The sequence below is a fragment of the Littorina saxatilis genome, linkage group LG12, assembly GCF_037325665.1.
Source record: "Littorina saxatilis isolate snail1 linkage group LG12, US_GU_Lsax_2.0, whole genome shotgun sequence".
Lineage (NCBI taxonomy): Eukaryota > Metazoa > Mollusca > Gastropoda > Littorinimorpha > Littorinidae > Littorina > Littorina saxatilis.
Window position 1 is genome coordinate 67255844 of NC_090256.1, and position 21151 is coordinate 67276994.

A 21151-nucleotide genomic window follows, 5' to 3' on the forward strand; every position below is an offset into this window, starting at 1 on the left:
TCCTATGCTTGACTTTCTGTGACCACCCTCTGTGTGTGTGTGTGTGTGTGTGTGTGTGTGTATGTATTCATGCATATGTGTCAGTGTGTGTGCGTATATGCATGTACACATGAGTGTGCGTGTGTGTGGGAATGCCTGCTAGCCGACATACACTTGAAGCACAAACTGTCACACTATCTCAATGCACCTCATTGTATATTTGACTTTCTGAAGTAGCATGACAAGTCATTCATATGTATGCATCAATTTGAAAAAAAATTACCAGTTCTCTTAATGAATCGTTAAACATCACATATAAGGATTTTAATCAGCACTGATGTACGCATTAAAGGGACAGAAAGGGAGAAAAAGAACCTACGCCTACATGCAAAACGTTATTATCAATATTTGATTTTAACTGCATACACTTTTAACAGAAGCACCTATTCCAAACAGACCCAGAAAAGTTCAACTTTCATACCTTTGTTCGTCTTGACCAAAGCATACCGCTCTGATCAGACTGGAATTACACAGTGAAAAGAAAGTTTACATTGTTACAAATAAATTCATCCACTCTCATATCAGCAGCATTTGAAAAGTTGGAGTAATGTCTGTGGTGGGGGGTGGGGGGAGAGTTGGTGGGGGCTGGGGCAGGGGGATGGGCGGGGAAGGTGCTGGTGGAGGGGTGGGTGGGGTTGAAAGAGCGGAAGAGTGTGGCATAACTTTCGGGAAGCGCGTCAGTTTAAGAAAAGATATGGGCGAGGTGATGACAAACATGGCGTTCACGGCATGTGACACAATGAAAACGTCAGTCAAGAAAATTACTTTCAATGGAGAAACACAAGTTGAAGATGGACAAGTTAGCCGACGTGACTTCTAATGAAAAAACAGAGGGCATGAAGACAATGCTTATATTAATAACATCCAACACTGCAGGCTTAAACAGAAACAGAGAAGAAAGCATAGGTCTAGGTTAGTGAGAAATGGGGGGGGGGGGGGGGGGGGGGGGGGGTTGGGTGCACATAAGGAGTGACAATTAAGGTTCAATCAGATATGGTGAGAGAAAAAAGTAGCGGGCGAAAAAGGAGGCAGAGGATCTCATACAGTGACATGATCAAATTCGTAAAGAGGTGCAGGGGTCATTTTAAAAATGCAGAATAAAGTAGATCATGGAATAGAATCAACATGAGTGTGCAAAGCTACCCTTGCACAAAGCATACGCACACACATATATACACACACACGCAAACACACGAAAGAGCTCTTGCAGCATTTTTGGCGCAAGGGTAGAAACATATATATTACTACATGTGAATTCAATAACAAGAAGACATACCAAAGCATCACCTCTCATACCATTGCTAACTAATAGACTTTAGTCACCAGCCTAAAAAAGCAGCGTCTTTAAATGACTTCTACAGCGTTTTCTGCGTTCTCATTAAGCAGAAATCAATGTCAGCTTTCTAAAAATAGTTTGCATTGCAAACATCAACATTATTTAAAGTTTGTGGTGCTTGTAAAAGCTCACCTTGCCATATTAAGACTTAACCTGAGGCTAGTTTCCAATAGAAAAAAAACCACACTATTGCATGTGAACAGAACACAACTCCTGCCCCGGGCCAAAAAATAAACAAACTATGGTTCAAGCCTTTCAGGGAAATGTTAAGAGCGAAAAAATACACATAATCATAAGAAAGCAGAAACACTTTGAATATGTCCTGAATGAAATCTTGCTCCCATGTCTAAAACTGATTTACAATGTGTATTCCTTACACATTAGGAGTTATGGCAAAGAAAGCTACAAGTAAAATAAAACTCTGGAAATGTTCAAAACACCTGAAATGTTTTCGACGATTCTCCACACAGAGAGAGAAATACACCTATGTCATAATAAGAAAAGTCAAAAACAATAAATACCACTAACAGTATTCTGTGTGTGAATACACATGAGCTCAGGAGTCACAGTTTACAAAGTGACAAAATGCATAGAGTTTGACTTTGAAGTTTTATACCACCAGCCACAAAAAAAGTACGATAAAAAAAACAGTACATCAGGCGGCTGCCCGGTTAGTGGTGGTAGTCGTCTTTCGATATATCTCCTAGCTAGGAACCAATCAGTTTTGTCGGCTGAAAGTCTTTCCTCTGCAAACAGACAAGGGAACATTTGGTTAGGTCAAGTCAACACGCGTTGAATCTTTTTTTTCTGTTAACACTGTTATTAATAAGAAAAGGCATTGCAATGTACACCCATTTTTTTTCAACATGCTGAACATGACAGCTATCTGCAAAATCCTGACAAACAAAATAGACATAGAGAAATCAGAACAAAATACAGAATGAGACAGACAACTAACAAACAGACAGACGAATAACTTCAATAAGCAGACAGGCTAAAAAAAAACTTAAAAAAAACCCAGCCAGAATGACTAAAGTTCTCATACAACAAATATAGTCCTCGCTTGAGACACTGTATATCAACCGAACAAAAAAAGGTCAAAACACGAACAGAAAGATCGTTATAGTAACCATCTCGGTCTTATAACCTTAACGAATTACAATGAGACCTGTCCAGAAAGCACTAAATCTTCATGTTCTGAGAGAATCTTAGGCAAGTAAGGCAGAGCAATCATGACAAGATCTCAGAAATAAAGGGAAGTAATCCCTGGACATAGAGACAACAACAGTGAGTGAGAGTTATGCAGAACCAGCTCCTAGCACCTGAAAGAATAAAGAGCATAGAAATGAACAAACGACTTTCACCCTTTAAAGGTGGTCGTCTACATTTTTGCTTTTTTTTCAATAATCTTATGGTTAGATTTCGATACAAAATTATGTCAAATGATGAATGAACCATGGGGAAAAAAGTTATAGAAAAAAAATATGTGTAAAAAATGATTTTATTTTTGGGTAGCGTGACTCACGCTTCCAATATTTTGTTTTCTGTTTGCTGAGAACATGTGCTTTGCCTAAAAATACTGACCAATCAAATTCATGTCACTGTGCTTATAGCCACGCCCAAACAAGTGCAGCAACAGTTTGACACTGGAGCGCTGTCCACGCTTTTCTTTAAACGCACGAAATGCACGGGATTTGAGAGGAGTTTTGAGCTTGGCATTTTCCAAACAAGGATATCCTACTATGAGTACTACGCTGGAATACTACAATGAATTTTCAAACGGCTACACTGGCTTCGTCTTTCCTGATCGAAAGGGGGTGTATTGTTGATATTTGTAGATAATAGACTCTGCATTTTAACCCTTTCAGCACTGCGCCCGTAGATTCTACCGGCGCCTCTGAATGCTCACCAGCGCCTGTGCCGGTAGAATCTACGGGCGCTCAAACCCGTTTCGTTGCAACCCGTTTGATACGTCATTCTCATGAATATTAATGAGAAAAGGGAGGCTACTACGTCTAAAACTTCGTTTGCGATAACAAAGGCTAGAAAGTGCGCGCTAATTTTGGATTTTGATCACGTTTTCTTCGATTTTTGTCGAAACAATGGATAAGCGAAGACGCTTCACTGCCCAGCAAGTACTGGATGAGATAATTGGTGACGATGACAGCGATTTTGATCCTGATATCGAGGATTCGCGATCAGAATCGAGTGAAAGTACTGAAACTTCGTCGAACAATGCACCAGCATTCAACATTGCTTCGATAGAACCACAGGCTTCGACTTCAACTGGAATATCCTGCGATAATTCAACCACAAGACCTGTTCGACTGGCAAGGGGGCGTGGTCGTGCTTTTGACGCAGAACTTTTTGATTTTGAGACTGAGAATGACACAAGTTCTGAGTCTGAAAGTGAGAATGCACCTACGCGACCTGTGGTGACAGCTAGGAGGAGAGGAAGAGGGAGAGGAAGAGGGGGAGTGAACAGAAATACACAACCAGCTGTTGACAATGTGAATGAAGCACCTCCACCTGCAGAAACTGATGAAAATGGCTGGAGTCTGCTTGACTTTCAGCCAGAGCTTGTTCAGTTTGCTAAACATTCTGGATTGCTGATTGACATGGATGACAATGCCAGTTGTCTGGACTTCTTCTCCCTGTTTATAGGAGAAGAACAAATAGCACTGTTTGTGAATCAGACAAATTTGTATGCCCAGCACTGTTGTGAATCTAGACCCGATGCCTCCCCACACTCCATGTTTGCCAAGTGGAAGCCTGTCACTGTGCAGGAAATGAAAGTATTCCTGGCACTGACCATAAACATGGGTCTTCTCTGGAAACCAGAAATCAAACAGTACTGGTCGACAGATCCCCTGTGCACAACACCGTTCTGGGGGGACTACATGGCGCGTGACAGATACCTCGCCATTCTTGGATTTTTTCACTTGGTCGACAACCAAGGAATGAGGCAAGTTTCATTATTTTCAACGCATATTATTTTCTTTTATACAGTGTGAATTATGTGTGTGTGTGGTTTTTTTTCCCTCATTTGTTTGTGTGAGTATGTCATAGTTTATTGTGCAGGGCTGTGTGGTGTATGTGTATTTCTAAAATTATATGTGATAACAGTGAAACTCAGAGAGACAGAATAACCACAAATACAGATCACAAGTACAATTCAGAATGCCATGGGTATTCAAAGTTCAAATTAAAAATTTAGAATGTAAACACAATTGCTGAATTAGAACAACAGATATTATGCATGTATATATTTTACTTTTTTTTCTTTTTTTTTGTTGGTTGTTGCCATATTTCCTTATTTTTTTCATTTCTGTTTCAGAAACCGAGAAGACAAGATCCACAAAGTCCGGCCTCTCTTCGACCATTTGGCAACACGGTTCAAGGATGTCTACTATCCTCAGCAGGAGCTGTCTGTGGATGAGTCCATGGTCCCATGGCGTGGTCGTCTGAGCTTCAGAATGTTCATCCCCAGCAAGCCGACGCGTTACGGGATCAAGATGTACTGCTGCTGTGAGGCCGATACTGGATTTGTTTGTCGCATGCAGGTGTATACCGGTGCCGGTCCAAATGGCCCAGAGAAGAATCACGGGGAGAATGTGGTGAAACGTCTAACACAAGATTTCCTGGGAAAAGGCCACACCATCTACATGGACTCCTTTTTCTCCTCTGTAGCTCTGTATGAGTACCTGCGCCAGAACAACACGATGGCAGTTGGAACCGTCATTTCTGGTCGTGTGGGCATGCCCAGGTCTCTGCACCCCAAGGAACTGAAACTGAAGAAAGGAGAGTTCCGGTTCCGGCGCAAGGGAAATCTTTTGTGCCTCCGCATCAACGACAGAAAGAACGTCTCCTTTCTTTCAACACGCCACACTGCAGCGACTGGTGAAGCTCCGCCGTCAGCCCACAGGAACCAGGATGCCCCTCCTGTCACCAAGCCTGTCGTCATCCTGGACTACAACGCCAACATGGATGGTGTGGACAACTTTGACCAGAACCTGGGCTACTACAGCTTCTACAGGAAGACTGTCAAGTGGTGGAAGAGGATGGCCTTCCATCTGATTCACCTGGCCAAAGTGCAGGCCTACATCCTGTACAAGCAGCAAGTCCGTCGGCCGAAAACACAGTATGAATTCACGAAGGACTTGATACGCCAGCTGCTGAGCGACGTTCCGCTCAAGGTCAAGATCAACGGACCAAAGCGTGATGCTCCTGTTGCTGAGAGGTTGACAGCGCGTCACTTCTCGTGCCACATCCCTGCGACGGAGAGCAAGGCCTACCCACAGCGACTGTGCCATGTGTGCAGTTTTAGAGATCCGCAGAAAGAGGCTCGCTACCTTCGGAAGAAGGAGACCCGCTACATGTGCGAGCAGTGTAACATAAGCATGTGCTACGAGCCGTGTTTCAAGATCTACCACACAAAGGAGGACTACAAGGAAGCTGCAAAACTGGCACTAAACCTGGAATTCTGAACAGTGAGCCTGACAACATCCTGCGGATTTTTTGCTTCTCCCCTGTGCTGTCCCCCGCCCACACCCCCTGTCCCCTGCCCCCATCATCCATGTTATCTTGTGTACATAAAATATGTGTGTGTTAGCAGTGTATTGAACACTCAAAGTTGGCAACTATTAGAATAAGAGTGTAAACTTCAAGGGGACTTCAAGATGTGACAACAAATTTCAGACTGTGTAGCGCTTGTGTTTTTTTTGTTTTTTTTCATAAACTGATAAGGGGAGAAATGAAGAAAAAAAGAAAGAAAAAAACCCTGTGAAACAAGAAAGAATATAACTGTGTATTGTAAAACTAAAATAGTAAGGCTGTGATACTGACAAGGAGTCAGAGTGAGTGGAACACTGCAGTGTTTGGTGTTGTGACAAGGACCAAGTGGAGTGACATAATTTTGTGGTGTTTGGTGTTGATCTTCAAAGGATGTGTGGATGTGGAGGTGAATTCAAATTTAAGGTAAGACAAACTTCTGAACTTTTACTTGTGTTTTTGCATGATTTTGTGTGTGTCTGTGTTTACATGTGTGTGTTGTTGTTGTTTCATAGGTCATTAGGTGTGATGTATTGTTTATTTTTTTATTTTTTTGTTCTTTACTATAGTGATCCAACTCACAAATTTAACTAAACACTTCTACACTTTTACACAACACTCTGCATTCAATTCTGAGCATTAATGTGAAATATGAAGGTTCTAGGTTAAGTAGTTTAGAAGTTATGAGTAATTTAAGAAAGTGGCCAGCAGACAGCTCTGAACTGCTGAAAAGTCCCAGGCTGAGGGAGCAGCCCAGCCTGCAGAGGTCCTAGGGCTGAAAGGGTTAATGGTCAAACGGCGATTTCGGAATAAAAATGTAGACAAGGACCTTTAAGAAGACTGGTTCTCCATAGCTCGCACTACATGTAAATGAGACGCAAAGATATGCGCAAGATAGAAATTCCAAGTTCAGAGCAAAAGTCTCAGGGCTTAAAAACACATGCAGGAAAAAGAAAAGAAAACAAGAAGAGCAAACGCTCGATCGAGTCACTTTCGCAGTTCTGAATATTATATGAGGCATCAGATGAACAGGAAGAAATTGCTATTCACAACACAATGAGTCACGTTCACATAAAATTTGAGCCCGGTCACTTTTATAGTTTCCGAGAAAAGCCCAACGTTAAGTTGTGTGTTGCCGAACAGAAAAGGCTAGTTATCTCCCTTGTTTTTCTGATAACGTTCGTAAAAGGCTACAGATGTAAATACTTTGATGTAAAGAATAATCCTACAAAGTTTCAATCACATCCGATGAACTTTGTCAAAGATATAAAATGTCTAATTTTTCCTTTGACGCTGACCTTTGACCTTGAAAAAGGTCAAAGGTCAACGAAACCATCGTTAAAGTGTAGAGGTCATTGGAGGTCACGACTAAACAAAATATGAGCCCGATCGCTTTGATAGTTTCCGAGAAAAGTCCAACGTTAAGGTGGTGTCTACGGACGGCCGGCCGGACGGCTGGCCGGACGGCCGGCCGGACAGACTAACACTGACCGATTACATAGAGTCACTTTTTCTCAAGTGACTCAAAAAGTGGGTAGCACTGTACTGTACGGCAGCTCGCTTTCCCCAGAGAGAAAGCAGCCCGAATTTACATGACGATATGATATCAATATGATACTGTACGATTACAGTTTACACCACTGCTGCACAGAGACTGACAGAGTTCCACACAAGTTAAACCATCAGAAAAACTTGACTCACGTGATCGTTTTCTTTTCTTTGTCTTTGACTTCTGGTCTTGCTCTGTTCAGCACTTTCAGGAAATCTGACGTCTTTGCTCGCATTCTTTGGTGAATGTAGGCCTGAAAACAGCAAAGCAAGTGCAGGAACAGAACATGAAACTATTTTTTGAACAGAGTGTACCAGAACACAGAAGAAGAAGTAGAAGAAGAAGAGAAAAAGGACAGAATGGGGCAGACAACGTAACACATGTTTGCCATCCTGAAGAAGGATGCGACAAGCTGTCGAAATATTGATTAAGAATGTACCAAACCTGGTTACTGTTTTGTTCTCTTTCTGTTTAGAAGAAGAACAGAGTGTACAAATTCACTGACATTGGACCTCAAAAGGAACAGCACTCCTCAATGGGCAATGCCCACAACCCAATCACTCCTCAGTCATAGGGATGTTGCCAGGACTTATTTTCTTCCCCCAAATGACAATACAAGTTTTGGCTGCCATTTTCCCAAGTTTTCAGCAGTCCTTGGCATAGTCTCAACCAAACTTTCGGACCTGTGCTTTTCCACAATCTTGGTCCTGGTCGAGAAAATGGTATCAACTAATGCATCCACTTCATGAGGCGCCGATGTCAGACAGTCATCAACGCCAGCGGGGGTCATACGCATAATGACCTTCCGGCGGGTTTTGCGTTGCCCAGGACAACAAAGAACGATCCCATACCGAAGTAGAGTGTTATAAGAACATCTCACCTTTATTTCGATTCGTTTCAATGTCAGGTATTTTAGCTATGCAATTTTCAAATGTAAAGTAAACTTATTTCTAAAGAGAATTCGCGTTTCTTTTGTTGCTCGGTATAGATAGACGAGATAAGATGAAGGGAAGAGAGACGGAGACAAAGATGAAACAGTGGATCTAGTGTGGAAAATGGGGGAGGCGGGTTCGGCCGCAAAAAATCAAAGATGAATTTGTCAAACTGTGTTTGTGATGGTTATCGTGTGTGTGTGTGTGTGTGTGTGTGTGTGTGATAACACGGTGTGTGTGTGTGTTTGTGTAATAACATGCATGTGTGTGTGTGTGTGTGTGTGTGTGTGTGTGTGTGTGTGTGTGTTTGTGGGTGCGTGTCTGTGTGTGAGTGTGTTTGTGTGTTCCTCGAAGCGTGACAATATCTGCCAATAAGTTGAACAAAAACAGGGTTCAAGTGGAACAAAAGCAGGAGGGGGACGGAAGACATGTTATGAACTCCGTTTTTTACTGTGAAATTTTGGCCTGGGAGAAGTCACCCCATCCTAATTTTCTCTTCACCTACCCTTGAAGTATGCTTGAGGGCTTGACTAGACAACCCGATTGCGCCCACTACACGGCCGCATAAAGAGAGCACCGTTCAACCCGGCCGATTCCACGGCTGATGTCACACGTCCAAGGGAAGTAATTTTCGAGCGGGCTGCATTGACTCAGCCAAGAATGCAAACTTTCTTCGATTAAAGACATTGTAGCATGTCTAAAATCTTCGGACTTGTGTTATCAAGCTGTCAAAATCACCAAGTAACTTTTAAGTATAGTTTTAGTTACATGAGAACTCATTCTAATGAACAGATTTTGAGAGCCACAACCCAACAGCTGCCTTTTAACATGCCTCTAAGAGCAACTACTGACCTTGGAACACTTTATGTGATAGTGGAGGTAGTCCCTCAGTGTGTGGATCAAGTTGATAGTGTTGTCTCGGGCAGATGCGCTAGTGTGACGTGGGAACAAAACTGAAAGAAGGAAGAAGAAAACACACCATAAGCTATGTACTGACTAAAAAAACCGAACACAATGCAAGATGCAAGAGAGACAGTTAGCAAAATGTTGAGAGAAAACACAACAAGACTGTGGGAGATTCTCAACGTGGTAATCAAGGTCTATGTGTTTGCAAAGAAACAGGACCAGTGCTTCAAAAAGCTGAATATGTTTTGTTACCTAAAACTCTGACTTTTAGTAGTTCTTTAAAGAAGCTTCTCAGTTACAAAACCTTACTCTAATTTGCTCAGATCTATGAAACAAAGGGGAGTAAGCACTCTAAATATAGACTAAAACAGTAAATAAAGAGTTATGCTGAACAAGCCTTCTAGCACCTGCAAGAATACGAGGTATTGAAATGAAAAAACTACTTTCACAATCATTTTCGATTGCTTTCGGCTTCATGTGCTAAGGATTCTCACTTGCTCCACCAAGTAATCTATCTTGTGGTTTCATTGAAACGTACCAAACGTGATGTATCCAATGTTATCCCCCATTCGGGCGTCAGTGTTGGCAAGTTCCTGTGGAGGTTCTTTGTGACTGAACAACACCTGGGGAGCCTGTTGGTACTTGCGTCTTCCCTCCTTGAATTCCTGAAGTGCGACAAAACAATAAATACTCTCAGAGATTAAGCATCGTTGGCATAAATGTATCGTTTTCTCTAGGATTACTGAAGGAAGCTGATCTTTGCTGTCAAATACATGCCAGTTTTTCGGATAAAGACGAGTTTTGTTTGTCCCAAAATGTCCATGAGGATAAGGGATTGTAAACTACATTATAAATTACCGGGGAGCATCAGTTAGCATAATGATTGATAAGCATATAGTTTCATAAACAAACGGGTGCATTACATGGTCTTGATCACATTCCTCTACACAGCTCTCATAGTTTGCCCAAAACATGGAAAACACAACTACACACAATTAAAAATGAAAATAAACTGATTCTGTAGACAGACATACACACCCAACGCGAACACACAACAAAATAAACATGCTCACACACTCATATTAATACTGCACAAACAAACTAGGAACAAACATGTGCGCCTGGTTACAAAAAAAAGAAGAGAGAAATCAAATGCTACACAAAACTAAATTAATAAAAAAAATGAAACCATCTACCAACCAATAATTGTGTGGGTCCTATCATCAGAAGCGAACAATTTGTTTCTTGACATTTGGAGAAAAAAATAAATAAAAGATAAAAGTTTAGTTCACACACTAACCTGCATAAAGACTTTGCCAATGATGACATCATCCATGTCCTTGAAGGTGGTACTAAAGATCACTGTCACTCGGTCCTTCTTTGCCTCCACATACCTTAACATATGTACGTGAAAATTATAAGGAAATTCCATTCAAACAAATAAACTTTCTAAACTCAACTAACTCAGTCAATTGTACACAAAGATTTTTGTTTGTTTGTTTGTTTGTTTGCTTAACGCCCAGCCGACCACGAAGGGCCATATCAGGGCGGTGCTGCTTAGACATATAACGTGCGCCACACACAAGACAAAAGTCGCAGCACAGGCTTCATGTCTCACCCAGTCACATTATTCTGACATCGGACCAACCAGTCCTAGCACTAACCCCATAATGCCAGACGCCAGGCGGAGCAGCCACTAGATTGCCAATTTTAAAGTCTTAGGTATGACCCGGCCGGGGTTCGAACCCACGACCTCCCGATCACGGGGCGGACGCCTATCCACTAGGCCAACCGTGCCGGTGTACATAAAGATACAGTACCTGCCTATAGTGACCACCCAAGGGACCGACCAAAAGTGATCGTTATAGACAGGTGGTCGCAATAGAAAGGTGATTTATAGAGAGAAATAAACTTTTCCGGAATCCCTTGGGTGGTTGTTTTGGACTGGTGGTTGTTTTGGACTGGTGGTTGTTTTGGACTGGTGGTTGTTTTGGACTGGTGCTTGTTTTGGACAGGTGGTCGTTTTTGAGAGGTGGTCGCCAGTCGAACCGACTGCACTTCCAGACAACTTTTTTATTGAAACTTTTGTTTCCTGCCTGTTTGTTTCCATATTTTCTTCCCTTTTTTGTTGGTCTGATTTACTGTTTTTGTTTGTTTTAATAAAGACTGAAACATATGATGTACACATCATCACATATAATTATGTGCAGAACCTTCAGTTAAGATCACAGAGATGTTGTTTCCATTATATTTTTGTCCTCCACTCAAATCAAAGAATTTTGACAAAATGATGATCTTCCAGACAATGATTGAGTAAAGCGTGAAGATTATGCTAACTTTGAATTGGTGTTTATGGTAAAACAAACTTCTTCACTGGGGAAAATTCACAATAAACAGAACTCTAGATGTGATAAAAAAAAAAAATTCTACAACTAACCTGACCACCAGTTACAACCACAGGTTCTTTCCTTGAGAAAATGTCTGGGGATTAGAGGCAAACTGGTGTGTGAGTGTGAGTGTGAGTGTGAGTGTGTGTGGTGTGTGCGAGTGTATTTGTGTGTGCACTCTCACATGTATGCATGTTTCATGTGCATGTAACAATGACAATAATATAAATCCGTCAAAAAGATAGATTGTGCAAACACATGCAGCACAATGCTCACATAGTCTCGTCATCGCGATAGTGGACAACAGCTCTCTTGTTTCCCTCAGTGCCTTGCTCCTGGTATCCAAAGTACTTCTCAAAGACGGAAGCAAAGCAATTCCTCTTGAGCAGAGCTGCCTTTTCCACCCTCTTTTCCCAGTCGCCTGGCACCTTCTCCAAATCAAACACCACTGACACGTTGTAGCCTGCACACAGACACATTTGGGATGATAAAATTAAATATTGCTATTTCATATGTTACGTGGATTTCCATTGGTCAATTGGGCAAAACTGAGCTCAGTGCAAAAGTGATATCGACGAAATTTCCGTCGATATCAGTTTTGATATCGACGACCTCTTTTTTGCTTCCCCACTTCAAAAACAAAAACACCTAAATTTAAAAACAAACAAATATATATGAAAATGTAATTATCCCAGAATTTAGTTGAACAAGTGACTAAAGACTTTTTGAAAGAAAAGATATTTTGAAATACTGAAAAGTACAAGAAAAGAGTGAACAAAAAGAAATAATAATCAGAGGGAGGGATATGGAACAGCCAAAACTGAGACAAATACTTTTGTAATTTCTTTACAGTAAATACAAAATGTCCAGAGAATTAGCAATATATCTAACATTGACTGACTGTGTGATGATATCTTCTGCTATTGGTCTGTTTCGACAGTGATATCAAAATCTCGACCTCCGGTCTCGATTTTGATATCACTGTCTCAACAGACCATAGCAGAAGATATCATCACACAGTCCGTCAATATTGGGTAGAACGGTTAGTTATTGGAACACCTAATTAATGTTTAATTTATGACAAAACATGGCATTCACATTTGGATGATATCATTCTGATGGGGAAACTTCACTATTTTCCTCTTGAAGCAAGAGTTTAAAAAAAAAAATAATAATTAAACTTTGTTTCTGACGACAAGGTAACAACAAAATTAGGGTCGGTAGGTCAGTTACTTTTTTGTTGTTTGTTGGAATTTGCTTTTTTATTTACACAGGGGCATGTGGCTTTTTATTGGCTGGAAAGCAAGCGAGCTGTGTCCCTGGAAGTCGGGAAGAAAGTAACTTTCCTTGGAAAGTCTGCAGAATCAAGAGTTGTCATTTAAATTAGGGTTTTTTTTGAACAGTCAAAACAAGTTCTTAGGTTGGGAGAAAAACTTATGGTCGGTCAGGGAATCTGAACATTGAATGTTTTCTTTGCTTAATCAAATTTCATTCAAACCCTTCCCAAGAATAGGGGTTGAGGCAGGGCAGACAGTGGAAGAAAATGATCTTACCAGGCTCAGCAGGCACCAAGAAGTCCCCATATTCCCTCTTGATCAGCTGAAACAAACAAATCAAGCATCAGGCAAGTATGTATTAAGTAAGTATCAGGGCCTGGGGATGTTCCTAACATTTCTTTTTTGGGGGGCAAATTTGCAAAATGGACAAACAGTTTTGGCAATTTCTGAAGTTTAAGACAGTCCTTGGCGTCATCTTTTTTAAAAGAAGTTTTGCAGGTCAGCGATATGTCGAAGTAAATTATGGTATTTCACCGACTGCTGATGACAAACAACATATAGATCTGGACCATAGTAATGTAAATTACCAGCTGCCACTCAAATCAATGATTCACTTTCAACTTAAAGGTGGTCATCTACATTTTTGCTTTTTTTACATGTAGTCAAGTTTTGACTAAATGTTTTAACGCAGAGGGGGGAATCGAGACGAGGGTCGTGGTGTATGTATGTCTGTGTGTGTGTGTAGAGCGATTCAGACTAAACTACTGGACCGATCTTTATGAAATTTGACATGAGAGTTCCTGGGTATGAAATCCCCAGACGTTTTTTTCATTTTTTCGATAAATGTCTTTTATGACGTCATATCCGGCTTTTCGTGAAAGTTGAGGCGGCACTGTCACGCCCTCATTTTTCAACCAAATTGGTTGAAATTTTGGTCAAGTAATCTTCGACGAAGCCCGGACTTCGGTATTGCATTTCAGCTTGGTGGCTTAAAAATTAATAAATGACTTTGGTCATTAAAAATCTGAAAATTGTAAAAAAAAATTTATTTTTATAAAACGATCCAAATTTACGTTCATCTTATTCTCCATCATTTGCTGATTCCAAAAACATATAAATATGTTATATTTGGATTAACAACAAGCTCTGAAAATTAAATATATAAAAATTATTATCAAAATTTTTTTCTGAAATCAATTTAAAACCACTTTCATCTTATTCCTTGTCGGTTCCTGATTCCAAAAACATATAGATATGATATGTTTGGATTAAAAACACGCTCAGAAAGTTAAAACGAAGAGAGGTACAGAAAAGCGTGCTATCCTTCTCAGCGCAACGAATACCCCGCTCTTCTTGTCAATTCCACTGGCACTGCCTTTGCCACGGGCGGTGGAGTGACGATGCTACGAGTATACGGTCTTGCTGCGTTGCGTTGCGTTCAGTTTCATTCTGTGAGTTCGACAGCTACTTGACTAAATGTTGTATTTTCGCCTTACGCGACTTGTTCAATAATCTTATGGTTAGATTTCGATACAAAATTATGTCAAATGATGAATGAACCATGGGGAAAAAAGTTATAGAAAAAAAAATATATGTAAAAAAAGATTTTATTTTTGGGTAGCGTGACTCACGCTTCCAATATTTTGTTTTCTGTTTGCTGAGAACATGTGCTTTGCCTAAAAATACTGACCAATCAAATTCATGTCACTATGCTTATAGCCACGCCCAAACAAGTGCAGCAACAGTTTGACACTGGAGAGCTAGCTGTCCACGCTTTTTTTTTAAACGCACGAAATGCATGGGATTTGAGAGGAGTTTTACGCTTGGCATTTTCCAAATAAGGATATCCTACTATGAGTACTACGCTGGAATACTACAATGATAATTTCAAACGGCTACACTGGCTTCGTCTCTCCTGATTGAAAGGGGGTGTATTGTTGATATTTGTAGATAATAGACTCCGCATTTTAATGGTCAAATGGCGATTTCGATATAAAAATGTAGACAAGGACCTTAAGCAGTCCATGAAAAAATTAAAAAAATTGTGAAGAATTCTATGATGAGGTTGCACACTGAGCATAACGACCAAATTATAAGAAATCCGCCATAATTTCCGCCTCAATTAAACCTCTCCTAACTTGACCTTTTCCTTTACTCTAACAGGAAAAGAGCATTAAACACCCTACAAACCTTCTTTTTATTAAACTATGTTTCTACCACTCCAAAAGGTGTCAATGAATAATTGAATCATCTGCACGGTTTGTTGTACTTATTTCCTGTTCTCTGTTTGAAGGATTTCCCTGTTTGACTTCACGCTGCCTTCACAAGGAAAAACTAGCAATTATACAGCCAATGCACAATGTCACACACTTTAATTTTTGTCTTCTATTTCCTGGTTCTGAATGTTTGCACGGCTGGGTCAGTTTTTCAGTTCATACTTCTCCTTTACACTACAGGTGCTCGTTGACAAGGAACTACAGTGAAACCCTCCTTTTAAGATATCAAGAAATTAGCAAAAATCAGGTCTCGACTCTTAATGTTAAACAGGAGGGGATCTTAAAATGAAGGTAAACTTACTAAGATTCTGAACAGAAAGGCTAGAAAAGCAAGTTTTTAACAGTAGGAAGTCTTTAATCTGGGGTCTTAAAAACTGGGTTCCACTGTTCAGAGTCAAAGAAGAATGTCTCCCTTCTATTCTGCTGCATGAACTCACAAGTTCTAGAAAGTATGCATGTCATCAAATGTGAAGGCTTGCTAACTAATCCATCCTGAACCTAAACATGGTCAACAGACGTCTAAGTTCTAACATGTCAAAACTATCGGGTCAGACCAATGTGTCAGATCAAAGAATAAGCGCCAATCACCGCAGATTGAGACCTGGGTACAACATTGAGGTTCCACTGGACTACTGCACATGATCGTTCATTCAAGAAAGAAGGAATCTTTCATTCAGTATGCTGTACACACTTACGTCATCAGCACCATGCTCCTGTAGGTCTTTGTAGAACTTTAGGGAGACGCTGACCTGATTTCAAACAATCACATAGATTTTAGTTACACAGAAAACACATCATCCTTGTCACACACCAACACTAATTTTATATGCGTGCCAAAATTAAGCAATGCATTGTTATTCACATGATTTATGCACAGAAAAAGCAGTGAATGTAGTCTGCATTGTGATGAAGTTTCTGAGAGAGAGAAAAGCAAAATAAACAAGCCAACAGTATTACATTATGATAAACTCCATTTCAACAGATAAACATTTGCAAACTTTAATTCTAACTCATGTGAACTTCCATACATGTGCAAAAACTTGTGATGCCCATGCTAGTATAACAGGGTCCTTGCCATGATCGGTGCTCACCAGTTTGTAATCAAAAGCTGACACACTATTACAACATGCTTGTACACAAATATCTGATACACTTTCTTGATCAGTCCTGAATGTTTTTGGAATATATAGTAATACTAATAGTATATTCTCACCATAATTTTGGATTTGTTTCCATCTGGATTAGACATGTGGAAAAGAACCCCATCAAAATCTGCAACACAACAGAGAGTGGCTTGTCAGCATTATCATCTTCTAAAGCTTTTCTGTACCTCAAAGGATTAAAAGAAAATATTTGGGTTGGTAATTTACAATTTTCAAAATAACATCAATGCTAATCATGGACATAAAAACCAAAAAACGTTTTTATCTCATTTTTATAGTACATAAAAGGGAACTGCAACAACAAGTATTATAATCATTACAAAGTAAAGTACTTGTAAGTACTTACCCGCAACGGTAATGTCAACATTATCTGGCTTTCCACTGAAACAAAAAGTCAAAACAACATTTCAAGAAGTTTCTAGTACTAGGGGTGGGGTGGTGAGGTGTTAGGCCCCCCCCAAAAAGAGTCTGTTTACGGTAACACAGGCAAAAAAAATATAGGGCCGGTAGGTCGGGATTTTTTTTCTTCTTAAAAAACCCCATATTTTTAAGTTATTTTGCCAAAAAACAAAGCCTTTTTTTATTTTATATTATTTTTTTCCCAAATGCCAAAAAAAAAAGTCTAGGGTCGCGCGAAAAAATAGGGTCGGTCGGGATACCGTAAACAGACTTTTTTTCCCCCCCTTAAAGTTGTAACAAGTTTAAGACGTGTGTGTCTGTGTGCTGTTGACATTAGATATAGCTTATTTTACGCCCTACAAGGCACATAAGTTTTACTCCACTTGGACCTCTGTGGCTTTTCCACCATAGCGGCTTATCCATGACCAAAAGTGACATAAATCTTTATCGTTGACAATATTTTCACAATTTGCCAGGTCAACATCAGCATGCAATGCCCAAAACAAAGTGTTTTGCATACGATGCAGAGTTTAAATGAAGCTGCAGAGTGGGTCAAACTTCAGCTGTAACTTAGTCGTGGGCTTAGGCCAAAAAAATAAATAGGTGTGGTTACGGTAACATAGCCAAAAAAAATTAGGGTAGGTAGGTAGGCAATCACTTTTTTTTTTAAACTTTTTTTTCTAATGTGTACAAATTAAACCTACTTGACAGGGAAATAAGTGTGCGACACGGGCGCTTTCGCTTTCATTGCGTTTTTTGCACTTTTTTTTTTGTTTTGTTTGGACAAATGTAATAAAAAGTTATAGGATCGGCCCCTAAAAATAGGGTAGGTCGGGTTACCGTAACCACACCTATTTTTTTTTTAGGCCTTACATTAGAAAGATCTAGATGTGAAACTTTTCAGCACGTGTACAGGTAACGTCATCAAATCTAGTTTTTACGTGTGTTTGCCAAGATCTACATATCTTGCTGCGAGGCAAACAACAATATTATATAGGAAAATTGGATGACTGCATCACCTACACCAATCCAGGTTTCCCAATTGCTTCGTTTCCGGCTGATTTATGTGGAGCACGTGATGCGCACAAAAAATATTGGCGGTCTAGAAGTGTCGTCTGCGCAATGACCGCGGCGGCTTTCTTGACCGCCAAGGTCGACCACGCACGTTGTGAGACGTCATTCGTTAGACCTCAATTCTCCAAGATGTGTGCACGGGTGACGTCATATCTACATGTACACGTAGGCCTACAGGTCTAGGCTACACGTTCGCTCATCTTGAACACTGTAATTACAACCACACAACGTTGACCAAATGAAGTGCATTGTACTGTGTGTGTGTGTAACCAGAGACATGAAGACTGTCTCTATTATAGTTTATACTCGGGTGCAACAGAAGTCTAGAGACGGGTGACAGGTCACAAATAATTAATTTACTTTGTAAACTTGCACGCATATTCACAACCTTTCAAGCTGCAAGGTCATCAAGAATAGACAAAACCGTACATTTCAATTCGACTGCTGCCGTCAGCAATTCAATACACAGAGTCAGAGACCGATTAGTCACTCACGCATACACACCCCTCTCTCATGCTGTTACATCTTCATCTTCCGCATTCTGACACAGCCAAACGCAAACAGCAAAAAATAAAGAACAAGGCATCTTACCCTTCTACAACATTGCGAATTTTGTCCTTTAACGTCTCCTGGACGATCAAGTTTTTATATTCCAACAAAATCATGGTTGTATTTGTCGTTTGTACAGCCGAACGCAGCTTCGGTGCACGGAGTTGGGAGGTAACCGAGGAACAGGAAGTAGTTAGCGGAAGATGGCTGCGGCTTTGCGCAATACCGGAATGTTCTAAACGAGAATTCTCTTTTCCTGACAGTCTACTCTCGCTTACTCACTCTGATCAGAGATCTACAGTATCTCTGCTCTGATGATGCTACTTTAAAATGTCTAGCAAACGAAGAATATAATTAAGTAGATGTGCAACGCCAAGGCACTGCATACCCCAGCGAAAGACAAACCTCTCTCTTACTCTCTCTCTCTTTCTCTCTCTCAAACACACACACACACGAACACACACACACACATGCACACACTCACTAACACGCACTCACTCACTCTCTCACACACACTTCATACACACAAAACACACCCCCATACGCACATATAGACAGACGGACATAAACACCTTTACAAACAAACACACATACACACACACATACACTTACGCACACGCACATACACACACCCACCCACTCTCTCTCTCTTTCTCTCTCTCTTTCTCTCTTATACAAACAGACACACACCCACACACACACACTGTACATACGCACGCACACTCACACACACACACACACACACGCACACACACACCCACCCACACACACACACACCCACACACACACACACACACACACACACTGACTCACACAAATCTCATACACACAAAACACACACTCATACGCACATAGACTGGCACGGTTGGCCTAGTGGTAAGGCGTCCGCCCCGTGATCGGGAGGTTGTGGGTTCAAACCCCGGCCGGGTCATACCTAAGACTTTAAAATTGGCAATCTAGTGGCTGCTCCGCCTGGCGTCTGGCATTATGGGATTAGTGCTAGGACTGGTTGGTCCGGTGTCAGAATAATATGACTGGGTGAGACATGAAGCCTGTGCTGCGACTTCTGTCTTGTGTGTGGCGCACGTTATATGTCGAAGCAGCACCGCCCTGATATGGGCCTTCGTGGTCGGCTGGGCGTTAAACAAACAAACAAATATGCACATAGATAGTCGGACACACACACTTTTACAAACAAACACATATACACACTCATACACACACTGACAAACATACACACAAACTCATGCACACACACATTCACACACACACACACACACACACACACACACACACACACACACACACTCTCTCTCTCTCTCAAACACACACACTCTCTCTCTCAAACACACACACACACCCACGCACACACACACACACCCCAAGTCACACACACACACACATACACACACACACTCACACGCACTCACTCACTCTCTCACAAAAAACTTCATACACACAAAACACACACCCATACACACATATGGACAGACGGACATACCCACCTTTACAAACAAACACACATACACGCACACTCATACACTTATGCCCACACATACACTTACACACACACGAGTACAGACGCGTGCGCACACACACACACACACACAAATACACACACACACACCACACACATACGAGCACAGACTCATGCACGCGTGCGCACACACACACACACACACACACACACACACACACACACACACACACACACACACACACACACACACACACACACACACACACACACACACACACACAAACAGTAACACTAACACATGTGCACAAAATGAACACAAACACACACACTGCGCGAGAGAGAAAGACTACAGGGAGGCATGACGTCATGATGCATTAATTGACGTCAAAGACTTTCGACCGTGACGTATTCTTCTTACGCGAGCTTTATCTATAGACTTGGAAACTACGGAATTTCTACCCGTCCAAAGCAGCCTTGGGTGGCGTTTGCTGAAAAAATGGGGGCGACTATTGCACCCACCGTATTTTTGTTAGTATGGTCCCAATTTTTGGTGAACTTCCATCTCCAACTGTAGCACGTAGCCGGGCACAAAGAATCCTTCTTTATCATGTATTATTCGGTATGCACATTTCTCAAGTCGATTACAGTATAGCGTTCACGGGATACCTCCAGCTTCGCTGGGATAAATAGGTAATATCCTTATGAATGTGACAGAAATATCTTTAATCCAACAGTGAGTGTACATATATAGCGGCGCCATACGGAACAATAAGGTCAAGTGGTGTGTGTGTGTGTGTGTGTTCTGGATTAGAGTATTATAGGTCCCTGATTATTGTAAGCGTGAAAAGAATCTCAGCAGCTCAGTAAAGTTGGGTTTTTTTAAAATTAAAATCAAGTTGTACCACACCCGACAAAATAAGAATAAATAATTAACCAAGCCAATAATTAAGGGCAGCAAGGTATGTGACACACGATTATAGTTATGAAAGTAGTGTCAGTTCCATGTTGCAGTCACTCGGATGGGAAACCCTAGAAAGTAGGCGCACCAAGACCCAACTCACAATGCTCCACAAAATCATCAACAACCTGGTAGATATCCCCCCAGACCCTGGGAGCTCTCCAAACTCTCATTCTAACTCCTCCCCACTCCTTATTTTGTTTCAAAGTTAGAGTAGGGTCTCAGTTATATTCAGTTCCTCCTTGATCGTTTTGTTTCGTTGACTACTTCCTTTA

General features: G+C 41.0%; 1 protein-coding gene across 1 annotated transcript; it reads right to left on the minus strand.

Moving 5' to 3' along the window:
- Nucleotides 1–178: 178 nt before the first annotated feature.
- LOC138982619 (actin-related protein 2/3 complex subunit 2-like) lies at nucleotides 179–18644 on the minus strand. The gene is made up of 11 exons (XM_070355951.1): nucleotides 18481–18644; nucleotides 16763–16797; nucleotides 16467–16525; nucleotides 15949–16002; nucleotides 13254–13299; nucleotides 11977–12163; nucleotides 10614–10707; nucleotides 9852–9978; nucleotides 9260–9360; nucleotides 7628–7728; nucleotides 179–2121 (listed from the first exon to the last, which is right to left on the minus strand). The coding sequence occupies exons 1-11, from the start codon at nucleotides 18552–18554 to the stop codon at nucleotides 2094–2096; spliced, it is 906 nt and encodes a 301-aa protein (XP_070212052.1). The 5' UTR covers nucleotides 18555–18644; the 3' UTR covers nucleotides 179–2093.
- Between the last annotated feature and the right edge of the window lie 2507 nt (nucleotides 18645–21151).